We start from the raw sequence: 12433 nt of genomic DNA, 5'->3' as shown, positions 1-12433 counted from the left end.
TGTTAATTTTGTGATAGGCTATTGTACACATACGTTTTTTCTTTCTAATCTTTCTAAAAGTCCTTTATTTTAATAATGTTCAGTTCACATGAAGCATTTAAGCAACTTAGGTTGTTTCTATAAAAATATCAAAAGCCCTTAAAATAAATAAAATGTTTAGAGGTGTTTTTGTTTGCTTGATTTATAAATGACAAAAACAAAGTTCTGGATTATTTTGTAGCCTAATGTTATTTTGTTACTAGTGAGACAACAGGTGCCAGGCAGTCATTTACCACAATACTGTTGTGCCATGCAATAACAAAAAAGTTTCTTACTAGTTCCTGCTGCTGAAAAACACCCCAACATCAAAATGCTTTGCTGTTGGGGTGAAATTGTGCATGTGATGAACAATGCCTGGTTTCCTTCAGACATAACATCTCAATCAGCTCCCTATAGTTCTGGAGGTAGTGAATCAGTATCGTGTACAGTTTCGGGCACTGGTAAGGACCCTGGCTCACTTCAAATTGGGAGTGATTTTAATGAGTGTATAATTTAATGTATAATTTAAAGGTGGTGTCTATACATTTTAGCGGCATCTAGTGATGAGATTGCGAATTGCAAACAACAGTTCACCCCTCAATTTCAAAACACATGTGTAGCCGCCACAGGACAAACATGGCATCTTAAGCTTTGTTTATATACTTCCAAATTCTTTGGAAAAGACAGGGGCCAGCTTGGGCAATCGAGTCCAAAACCAACAAAAAGTAAAGAACAGAAGTCAACCCTGGTACATCAGAGCTTGATATATAAATATGAGAACAAAAATAAAACAACAATCTCTTAAATATGTCGCCTACTCCATGTTTACATAATTTTTGCCGCACACCAACGTCCTCATGGAGATGCGTCAAGTATAAACAAGGCATTAGACAATGTACTCTGTAGACCAGTTTGTCCGTTTAGGGCTACTGTACAAACATGCCGATGACTTCCATGTTAGGAGATCCGCGGTGTATGTAAATAAAAACGGCTCATTCTGAGGTAATAAAACAATACAGTTCATTATGTAAGGTCTTTATACAGCACTGATAATACAGTTACATATATAACATTGCATTTCTGTCAAGAGATCTAAAAAAGTTACACAATGCACCTTTAATTCATAGTTAAAGACAAACATGATTTACTGTAAAGCTGCTTTGAAAGTTTAGGCAGTACTGATTTATAGAGAAAAACTAAGCTGACTTTTGATGATTGTTATTGTAATGAGCTGTAAATAGCAACTAATATTAATTTGTTAAGTATGCCTCCTGATACATTATAGATTGTGTACTACTCATGTTTGCTTGTAGATTCCAGAGGATGCTCACAAGCAGTGAATTGTTTCTCACCTGTTACCTGCTCAATAAATTCAAGTATCCCTAAAGCCATTGTGTCATTTATGTTATAAGATAAACGCTTGTTAGCAATCTTCCTCAGATTCTTAGCACTTTTCTTCCCATCTAGAGTACCTGGATTCATTTTCAAGCAATCTTTATAGTATTTGATGGCCTGATGTTTATCTCTTTTTCTGTACTGCAGGAACTCCCCATAATACAAGTAAAGTGCTTGAACTCCCTCATTTTTCTGCTGAGCTGTTTTATCCAAGGCTGTTTCAAACACTACTTCAGCCCGATGGATTTGTCCGTCCTCACCGTAGAGAATTGCCAGTTGTGCCATTGCAAGAATAAAGTCACTCTTTAGAGTGATAGCCTTTTCAAAATGTGAGATGCTTAAATTACGAAATGTCTGACTTTTAGGATGCTCCCTGAATTTTTCTTTTATCTGTTTATAGCAAAGAGCCAACTGATGGTAGCCTGGGTGCCAGCCGATCTTAGCCCCGCCCACAACATTTTGAGGAACGGGAAGATCGGTCTGGAGTTTCACCGTTGAGTTGCTACTATGCTCGACCCAAAGCTGGTCGAACCAATCAAATTGTCAGGGCGGGCTTTATATGATGATGGACAGATGATCAGTAACGTAAATCAACCACGTCACCAAAGAGCGCGTGTGTTGAATCTGTTGTTTACAACGAAATGGCTGCCGCGGTAGAAATCAGATGTGTGGACTCTGACATTGAGTCTGTTCTAAAAGATATCGACAGAGCATTGATTTTAAAAGAGGAACAGAGAAACGCGAGCAAGGCATTTGTTGATGTTTTTGCCGTCCTACGGGATTCGACAAAAGTTGTCGCACTTATGAAAGATCAAGTTAAAGAAGCAACTAAAATGGGTATCACGGCGATGCAACTCGGTGTGCACGACGAGATGGATATAACAAGCAAACGTAATGGGTATCGTCGTGGATGAAGTTCAACTAATGTACAAATGGTAAGAGATAGTCTTACTGTATGACTTAATGTGATATAAATGAAATGTTGTAAACATAGTAGGTGTTGATGTACGTTCGCAAACTCAGACTTGTAGTGTGTGTCGTAGCGAAATAACTAGCAGTTCGGTCAAGCTGCAAATACGTCATTTCAACATACGTCTCACACCCCGTTGCTCTGATTGGTCGTAGGTCTATCCAATTGAGTGCAGAGGCATTTTTCGGTTGAGACACGCCTCATAATTATAGCTCAATGGAGCGGTATCAGACTCAAATTCTGACTAGAATTGAGTATGACAACGTCAGGCTAAACTGATGGTGTATGAATGCTGAATTTGGAGAAACATCCAATGCTCTTTTTAACAGGCTAATGGACCGGTCTAAAGACCCATAGTTTCTCATGTATTTTCCCACATATCGAATCACATGCGGACTATCTGGAGACATCTCAAGAGCCCTTTCCACCAGATCCTCAGCCTCATCAAACAGCTTAAATTCAGCGAGTTTCAGAGCTAAAAGAAGCTTCAGTTCATCATTATCAGGGTTTGTTTCTATCGCCCGTCTCAGTTGTTTTAAGGCAGATGAATCCTCCGGACTCACACATTTAGTTTCTGTCCTGTATAGGACAATAGCATAACCAGCGTTACACTCACCATCTTCTGGCTCCAACTCCAATGCCTTTTTAAAACAATCCTGAGCTCTGCTGTAGTATTTGCGTGAAAATTTAAACAAGGCCCAGGCCTTCTCACCAAGTACTTCAGGATGAAGAGCAGAAGTAGAGACGCGTGGGTTTTTTTCTTCGATCTCCTTCAGTTTTTCCAGGTAACTTTGGCATTCAGCATACTGTTTCATGTGAAAGTGTAACCAGGCAAAATTACCATAAGTAACAATGAGCTTCTCATCACAGTTGTCCCCATAAAAATCTTTAGTGAGCTCCACAGATTTCTTCAAGTTTGTTAGGGCTTCTTCATAATATCCAAACAGATACTTAATGTGTGCCAAAGAGTTGTGTGTGTGTGCGGTCCCTGCCTTATCACCCAGATTTAAGTCACGATGCTGCTCCAGTCTTGTTAAAAGATCTGTGAGGTTTGTGTCTCTTTTATTCATATCCCAAGTAAAGTGACATTCCAGCTTGTCCAGTTCCGTACTAAGAGAGTTATCCACTGTACCACTGCATTAAATAGAAATACATTCATTAGGGAACATGGGAGTTACCCCCATATAAAAAGAGTGTATACTGACAACTTTTTACATATTTACTAGTTAAGCATAAATGTACATTTAAAAAAAGTTGAATTCTTAAATGCAGATATTTTAATAAAACTATAAGATAAACAACAACACGGGCATTCAATCAATTTGCTGATACGTATCTCAGGCTGATACGTGACCATAATACAAACACGTTTTTTTTTACTACATAGGTTACAAACAAAAGTAGAGCAATGAAGACGAAAACAAACCTCATTTTCTGTGTGACAAACCGATTTGTAATTTCGTGCGTAGAGGAAATGGGGTCGGTTGCGCAGCAGAACCAAAAACGAAAGTACAATGGTCAGCTTCGGGATTTGTGGGAAATAATAATCCGATGGACATCGGCTGTGTCCCAATTCAAAGGCTGCGATCTTCTAAGGACGTATTTTAAGACCGATTGCGTCACAGCAGCGCGACTTGAGGCTGGTAAGGCTGTCCCAATTCAAAGGATGCTTGGAATGAAGCCTCAAAATGCGTCCTCATTTCTCCGCGCTTTTAAGGATAGAACGAATGGATCCTTAACAGCCAAGGATATCCCGAGAGGCCTTGCGCGTCTGCAACGGCTAAATATAATGGCTGGATATTCTAAAATAAAAATTAAAACCTTTATTACTTAAAAGTGTATTTATCAGAAAACACATTTTCTTGTCACTTTTTAGTATAAGTTATGTTTTGTGTTAATATTATTCTTTTTATGTTGCGTATATTTCTAAGGTTGATTAATTTGATATACTGTTGAATAGTTTAATCTACATCAACGTGTCATATTTTTTTAAATAAATTAATATTTATTTTAATAAGTCAGAAACATCCGCTGTGTCCTGCTGACAGGCGCGGTGGGCGCGTGCTGCAGGTGACGCCAATATGGGTCCACCCAAAGGTTAGACCGCCTCATTTCAGTTCTCTTCGCAAACTTCTGAGGCTTCCACCTTGAAAGACCGAGTTCTCACCTTTTAAGGTCTAATGCTTATAAGGTTGCAGCCCTTGAATTGGGACACAGCTAGCGTCTATGTAACAGGAGCATGCGCAGAGTTCACCAATGGACAGGTACAGTTCTGTCTAGAGAGGATACCTGCCCCGACCAAATCTCACAAGATGTTGGCTTTAGGGTAGGTTTAGGGGTAAGATTAGGATGAAAACACTGCCCATCCGGCGAGATTTCCCACGATTTTGGTAGCTGTATCTCTGCTTGTCACAATCGGCAGGTACACGCGACCTTTTACGTTACGCGTTTTTGCACTTCATTCTATCATATTGTATGTAGCCTATTCCTGTAGACTATATCGCATATTAAAATGTATTTACCTAATTACATTAAAATTGGGTGCTTTTACTTGATTAAAAGTAAGAAAGCAGTCCTTAAATATTAATTGTAAAACAAAAATGTGCTTTGATGAAATGTGGTGAAGTAAAAAATATAATATGCTTTGGAATGCATGTTTTCATAAACAAACTGATAAAATACGAATACTTAAAAATGACCTTTAAGTAGAAAGTAAAATACTTGGTAGGCTACTGTCCATCTCTGTATTTATATCATTTATATTTATATTGACAGTTAAGCAACAGTTATACAGTTATACAGCTTTTAATATTCTTACCGCATTTTTATAAAAGGAAACGTTTAAAAATCTTGTAAAATATTTTATAATCAGGACAAGTTTAACCTATGTAACCAATTGTTAGGTGTTAGGTATTATGTTATGCCTGTCTTGTAATTGTGTTTGCAATTATAACATGGTTAGTTTTATTTATATCAGCAGGTTCCCTCATTTCATTTAAAAATTATTAACCACACATTTATTTACCAAAGATTTTCATCCCCATGAAAATGGTGTTGTGATAAGGCAATACAACATTTTCAAAAATGTATTGACAACGATTATTTTATACACAAAAAGTTTCTTGGTGTTATTCAGTTAAATAAAATTTCATTTATATAGCGCTTTTCACAATTGTTTAATTGATTCATGATTCAAAGCAGCTTTACATTAATAGATGCAGGAAAATACAGAAAAATCTTAAAACATAAACAGAACAATACAGCGGTTAAGATTAACCATACTAGCAAGTGTAGTAAAAATGTAACATGTAAGAGGGTGCTAAGTTAAGTCAATGTCAGCAGACTCCCCAGGGGTTGAAAAAAACATTCAGTATTTAACTTTACAAATACAACGTGCTTTATAGGCTATATAGGAAAAGTGTTATACTATTCATCAAGATAAATATATCAGGTTAAAATATTGTGCAGCAAGAAAGTAGGATATTTTGACACAGATAAAAATAAAAAAAGACGGAAAACTAATATTTATTATAATTGGTGCTTAAAGTATTTAAAGTGCAATGTTGTGTAACATATAATATCAGGCAATGATAATCTGAACATATAGAATCTATTTACTGTATGATTGTACTGAATGTAACTTTACTGCATGGACATCCTGAGGTCACCCAAGATCCTGAGGTACTCATCATTTTCTACATAACTCAGAGCTTTCTCATAGCACACAATGGCTTGAAGATTCTCTCCTTTCTCTTTGTGAAGGAATCCTAGTATAGCATAAGCTTCACCATCCTGTGTGTTTTCACGAGTACGTTTCTCTGCAATCTTTTTCAAACTGTTGCAACTTTTCTTCCCTTCAGGTGAACCTGGGCACAACTTCAGGCATTGCATGTAGTGCTCGATAGCTAAAGCTTCACATCTTTTGCAGTGCAACTGGAATTCAGCGTAATAAAAACTGACCAGGTATAGATTATCATTTTTCTCTTTGGCTGTTTGGAACGTCATCTGAAACAACTCTTCAGCACGTGGAATTTCACGCCGTTCACCATAATGCAGTGCAAGATCACTCATTGCAGTAATGAAGCAGGGTGCATGGGTGGCAGCCATTTCTAAATGATAGATGATCTGATCACGAATTTGTTGAACCTGTGATGTTTTAGTGTGGTGATTTCCCTCTTGCAGCAGTTGGATTTTCTTTATCTTATAGCAGAGCGCTAACTGATGATGTATGAAACTTGAATTAGGTGACTTCTCAAGGGCTTTGTTCAACAGAGGAATAGACCTGTCCACACATCCTCTACTCCTGAAGAATTTCCCAACATATCGCATGACATGTGGATGATCTGGAGATCTTTCTAAAGCATTCTCTACCAAGATTTCAGCTTCATCACATCTCTTGTATATAACCAGTCGCATTGCTAAAAGGACTTTAAGAACATCATCATCAGGATTTATTTCAATGGCCCGTCTCAGTTGCTTGATTGTGGGTGAATTTGTGTACGTGAAGCCCCCGTGTTCTGTCCGAAACAGAGCAATGGCATAGCCAGTGTTGCACTCGCTATCTTCTGGTTCCAGCTCCAAACCCTTCTTGAAGCATTCCTTGGCTCGCTCGTAATATTTGTGTGAAAATTTAAGAAAGGTCCATCCCTTCTCACCAAGCACCTCTGGAACAGATGAAGCCTCAGTTGAATGTTTTTCATCTATCGTCTGTAGTTTCTGCAGGTAACTTTCACACTCTGTATAGTTCTTCATGTGGTAGTTTACCCAGGCAAGGTTCCCATAGGTGACAATGAGAATTTTGTGGAATTCCTCCTCATGGCACTCTATGTAGAGCTTCACAGATGTCATCAGATTGTTAAGTGCTTCTTCCTGAAACCCCTGAAGAAATTTAACATATGCTAAAGCACAGTAGCCACGTCCAAGTGCTTCTTTTTTTCCATAATCCAACTTAAGCTGTTCTTCCAGCCTGTTAAGAAGATCAGGTAGATCTATGTCTTCTTTTATCAGAGCCCAGGTAAAGTGGCATTCCAGCTGGTGAAGTTTTGTTCTCAAAACCCTTTCACGATCCATACTGATAAAGAAAGATCAGATAAACAAATAAGAGCTCTATTCGATGAAAAAAAAAAAATATAAATATATATATATATTTAGTATCTTTTCAATACTCACCTCATCTTGGACGTCTGTATCATAAATGACGAGGAAGATAGGTTGGGTATTTCTTTATATGCTCTCCTGGAGGTAGGAGGGTCAAACTCAGAATGGAAACTGAAACCAACCAGAGAGAGAGAAAGAGCGAGAGCGAAGGAGAGAGTTAGGAGAGTGAGTGAGAGAGAGAGAGATCTTAAAGCTGTTGGGTAATGTTGTTTAAATACAGATTTCCTATAACTCTGTTAACTTTCAGTTTACACTCCTCAGTTAACAATGACATTCCTGCCAAGCTTTCCATCTTTAGTATTCATTTCTCACAGATGTGTGTATATATATAGATGTACAACTTGTAATGTCTGTGAAATGTGTGTATGTACAGTTACTGGATGAACGAGTTAACTTGGTCTTGTATGACACTAGACACTTGACATATTGTTGTCCAATAGTCATAACAGCTTAGAGTAGGAACAGAGTAAAACAAGGTAAAATATACATGAAAATGACTTCCGATTTCTTTGAATAAATTTCACTTTCAGCAAAAAATGTATGATATTTTGATGTCAAATACCTGGGGATATCAGAGGTAAACTGAATGTCTGACCAAGTTGTGATTCAAATTCTCCAAAAAATGTGGTTTCTGTGAGCTTTATAGCTTTTAAGACTCCAAGTAGATAACACAATGACATGATAACCGAAGGAGAGTGTGTCAACACCTCATGATGTATATTAATTCAGAACTTCTTTGGCCACCAAAACACATAGTAAAAACTATTTCAGGAAAAAAAACATTTGCACATTATAACAAAATAGGCTATTTGTTGTTTGAATGTGGTCCCTCAGGAATGGACTCCAGATTTCAGTCCTCATCTGTGTCAGTTGAATATGGAGGACCACAAGAGTCATGCAAAATGTAATAAAGAACTTCAATATTTAATAACTACCTGGACAATAAAAATAGCAATTAATACATTTATTTAGAAATTCATTAATTAATCTATAAATAAATAGACAAAGTTACAAAAAAATCATTATGTAACATTTTATTAGGCAATAAAAAGTGAGATTTTAAAAATAATGTAGAAATTAAATATTAATCCATTAATAAATAGTTCAAATTAATATAACAACTTACAAAAACAACATAAAACACTCAATAAGTTCATCATTTTAAATTGCATTTACAAATTCTTAATTAAATAATGGAATTTCAAAATGTATTTCAAAAAGCGATTTAAAAAGAGAAATAAATAACTGGATTTATAAATTGAACTACAAATACAGGTTTAAATTAGGCATTTAAAAGGGCATTTCATTTTCCCAATGGTTCTTCTTATTCTTTTCGCTATTAGATTTGCTTTTCGTTTTAGCCTCTCTATTAAGCTTTTCCGTGACTCTTTGGGTCCTCATCCGAGATCTATAAATCTGCGCATGACGTACAATCAGAGCCAATCAGCGAACTTGTTACATCCACCTGGCCATTGCTAATTTGCATTTCTCATTTGACCATTTGCAAGGACAAAAAGAGTCACAGAATAGCTAAATAGAGAGGCTAAAACGAAAAGCAAATCGAATAGCCAAAAGAATAAGAAGAAGCATCGGGAAAATGAAAACAGAAATGTTAAACGGAAATGCCCTTTTAAATGCCTAATTTAAACCTGTATTTGTAGTTCAATTTATAAATCCAGTTATTTATTTCTCTTTTTAAATGGCTTTTTGAAATACATTTTGAAATTCCATTATTTAATTAAGAATTTATAAATGCAATTTAAAATGATGAAGTTATTGAGTGTTTAATGTTGTTTTTGTAAATTGTTATATTACTTTGAACTATTTATTTATGGATAAATATTTCATTTCTACATTATTTTTAAAATCTCACTTTTTATTGCCTAATAAAATGTTACATAATGATTTTTTTGTAACTTTGTCTATTTATTTATAGATTAATTAATGATTTTTTTAAACAAATCTATTAATTGCTATTTTTATTGTCCAGGTAGTTATTAAATATTTAAGTTCTTTATTACATTTTGCATGACTCTTGTGGTCCTCCATAGTTGAACACCTATTTTACAGCACATGAGAAAACACACACAAACACACAAAGCAAAATAAGTTTTTAATTTCAAAAGTCAGAGACATACAACTATTTGCTATGTATTAGAATCTACGTAGTCATATACATGAACATGTTCATCGTTATAGTTTCTAATACATAATAGTTTCTAATATACACATAATAATAGTTTCTAATATACACATAATAATACGTAGTTTCTAATATACACACACTTTACATAAATTAACAAAACAGCATTCACTCTGGCGACACCTGCTGATAAAAACAGTGTAAAAGCAACAATATCTGTCCAAACATTTTACAGTTTTACTAAATAATACCAATATGTTTTTTTTTATATAATAATTATTTAACTTAATTAAGCCATACTTAAAAGAGTATTTTGTGTTTATAGTTTTATTTAGGGTAAACAAATCATTAAAAACTTACTTAATTATGCACATGTTTGTCATTAAATCTCTCTATAAACAAAAAGTAGGCAAAATGGTAGTGTTCCCGCGTTCCCCTAACCATATTAGACACTGGTCATTTGTGAATTACTCTTGAGGGGCAACCTTCCAATCTCTCTGATGAAGCCAATAAGTGACTTAAACTGCAATTCATGGACTGGCCGCTTGAGGTTGGCTCCAAAAGGGAGTCAATTCCCATAGACCTCCATGTTAAAATGCCCAACTTTACAGCAGAAAATAATATGTCTACAGCCTGGTACAAAAATAGTTTTTGGTCTGTATAGCTAATTTTGCCCTTCTTGACAACTGTGAGGGGGTGAATTTTTTTTGTTACTCATTCGTTTAAATTATATTAAGCCTTAAACGTCTGCATAATTGAGAGCGTGGCCACGTGAGTGAGGGGTGAACGGCCACTGCTGTCACTAGAATTGAGCTAGGCAGGCGTGGTTTCAGCAACCAGTCACCTCAGCTTTACCCATATCCTGCCAGGATGGCGACGTCAGGCAACGGCCACTTTAAGCTTCAAAAACGATCTTCACAAGCCAATGGGTGACGTCACGTAGGCCTACACTACGTCCATATTTTTTACAGTCTATGTTTACTCCCCCTAGTGGTGAATCATCGGATTTTCGAAACGTTTTGAAACAGTTATGACGTAATAAAGCTTAATTTGCTAAAATCACTTGACGTGGCCAGTTTGAAACATGCTCCAAAACAATGATTCGATATAAAAGATTTATAAATGTTTCGAAGCCTCATGAAGTCATGTTTCGAAAGTGACCATCACTATGTGGACTTACCTTTCACTGGAAATTATGGATTATGAAATTACGGATTATGACCTTAAAGGTCCTTTTCTTCCTGTGTTTTTGAAGCCCAAGCTCAAATTGCCTTTTGTATTTGCAAAGTGTTCTCTGTTTGTTTGTGAGTTGAGCTTTACCCTTTGCAAAGCAGATTGAGTTTTTTTTGCAACATGCTGGATTTGTTTGTTTAAATATGGCACAAAACTTACTCCACCATAAGGCAATATGCTAGACCAAGTCCTGTCTAATGTAATGAGGAAGACACTCGTTAATATCACAATAAATGAATATATTTCAGAACAAGCTTAAATTGTGCTGAATAAATAAATGTTGGAATGCATGTGATGGAGGAATGGCTATAAGAAATAAATACATTTCTCGAACTTAGTCCTACTACCATAGTCATGTTTTATGACAATTTGCTGAAGTCGTGTTTAATGTCTACAGTTGTGATATTATCAAACATGTCATTAATGTAGAAATGCATTGAAAGTGTTAATGCGAAAGTCAGGCACGTGCAGAGGGGGGGGGGGGCGGCGGGTGCCCAAGCACCTGCCCCTTTACCCCTGGATGACCAAAGTGCCCTTTTTGTCAAGGCATTTTTTTGTAATTAAATGCCCTTTTGTGAAGGCCTGCCCAATCTAACTATTAGTAAAATTAATTAAAAAAAGTAGCCGCAAATAAAATTAGTCACATGATGACGTATTGACCGTTTATTGGACAATCTCTTTAGGGAAAGCTCACAGCGCTAGCAGCGCGGCAGCGCCCACACGTGCACGACGTCGGTGCGCAGTACAGGGAGGATCCCCCTCGAGCCGGCATTGAACCGAAGCAGTATGCTTGTTATATTATTATTATTTTACAAGAACAACGTGAGGAGAGTATGCACAGCTTTTGTTTATTGCTGTCTGTGTGTATTAACATCTCTAGAACGTTAGATGCAAACAGGGCTCTCAAGTCTCACGCATTTCAGACAGTTCACACGCCACACCTTGTATTTCTCACGCTGAAAATAAAACATTCTTCCCATATAAAAACAATGGATGAGGCAAAGGCAGGGACGTTCTCTGCCGGGAGTTCATACAGGTAGCTGTCTCGAGTTTTTAGGTGTGCTCAACTTCACGCAGCAATGCAAGAACCGAAACGCATATGACATCAAAGTACCGCGAGAAATATTCGGGAAATCATACGGAGGAGTTTGATTTCAAATCGCTCTCGCGCTGTTCTAATGTCATCCACTTGTCACGCGGAGTTTGTTGGAAGAGCAAGATCCGATGAATACGGTAAAAAACTCTTAATTTTTGTATCACATTGAATTTATGGTTCCTGGACTCGCCTTTGATAAAAGACAATGTGAGCTGTTGTTGGGTAATATAGCCATACTCGTGCTAAATTATTAACTCAGTCAAAAACTCTCCAGCTTTGCAACCAGTTTTAGTTTACCTGAAAATAAAGAAAGTACTAGAGTCTTCATGAAATGAATGAAAGGAGAGATGAATGTCATTATTTTATTGCCCTGTCATCAAGGCATCAAAGTGTGCAAAAACACAACACAAACACGATTCAA

The 12433-nt window shown here is 36.5% G+C and overlaps 2 protein-coding genes across 2 annotated transcripts; both read right to left on the bottom strand.

The window, feature by feature from the left end:
* Positions 1 to 360: 360 nt before the first annotated feature.
* LOC135720459 (interferon-induced protein with tetratricopeptide repeats 5-like) lies at positions 361 to 3513 on the bottom strand. Its single transcript, XM_065242588.2, has 2 exons — positions 2667 to 3513; positions 361 to 1832 (listed from the first exon to the last, which is right to left on the bottom strand). The coding sequence occupies exons 1-2, from the start codon at positions 3451 to 3453 to the stop codon at positions 1312 to 1314; spliced, it is 1308 nt and encodes a 435-aa protein (XP_065098660.1). The 5' UTR covers positions 3454 to 3513; the 3' UTR covers positions 361 to 1311.
* Positions 3514 to 5551: 2038 nt separating this feature from the next.
* On the bottom strand, positions 5552 to 7687 carry LOC135720458 (interferon-induced protein with tetratricopeptide repeats 5-like). The gene is made up of 2 exons (XM_065242587.1): positions 7553 to 7687; positions 5552 to 7454 (listed from the first exon to the last, which is right to left on the bottom strand). Exons 1-2 carry the CDS (start codon positions 7573 to 7575, stop codon positions 6026 to 6028), a joined length of 1452 nt encoding a protein of 483 aa, XP_065098659.1. The 5' UTR covers positions 7576 to 7687; the 3' UTR covers positions 5552 to 6025.
* Positions 7688 to 12433: the final 4746 nt, after the last annotated feature.

The sequence above is a fragment of the Paramisgurnus dabryanus genome, chromosome 1 (assembly GCF_030506205.2).
Source record: "Paramisgurnus dabryanus chromosome 1, PD_genome_1.1, whole genome shotgun sequence".
Lineage (NCBI taxonomy): Eukaryota > Metazoa > Chordata > Actinopteri > Cypriniformes > Cobitidae > Paramisgurnus > Paramisgurnus dabryanus.
The sequence above is the reverse complement of the archived record's forward strand: the minus strand, read 5'-3'. Positions and strand labels throughout refer to the sequence as shown.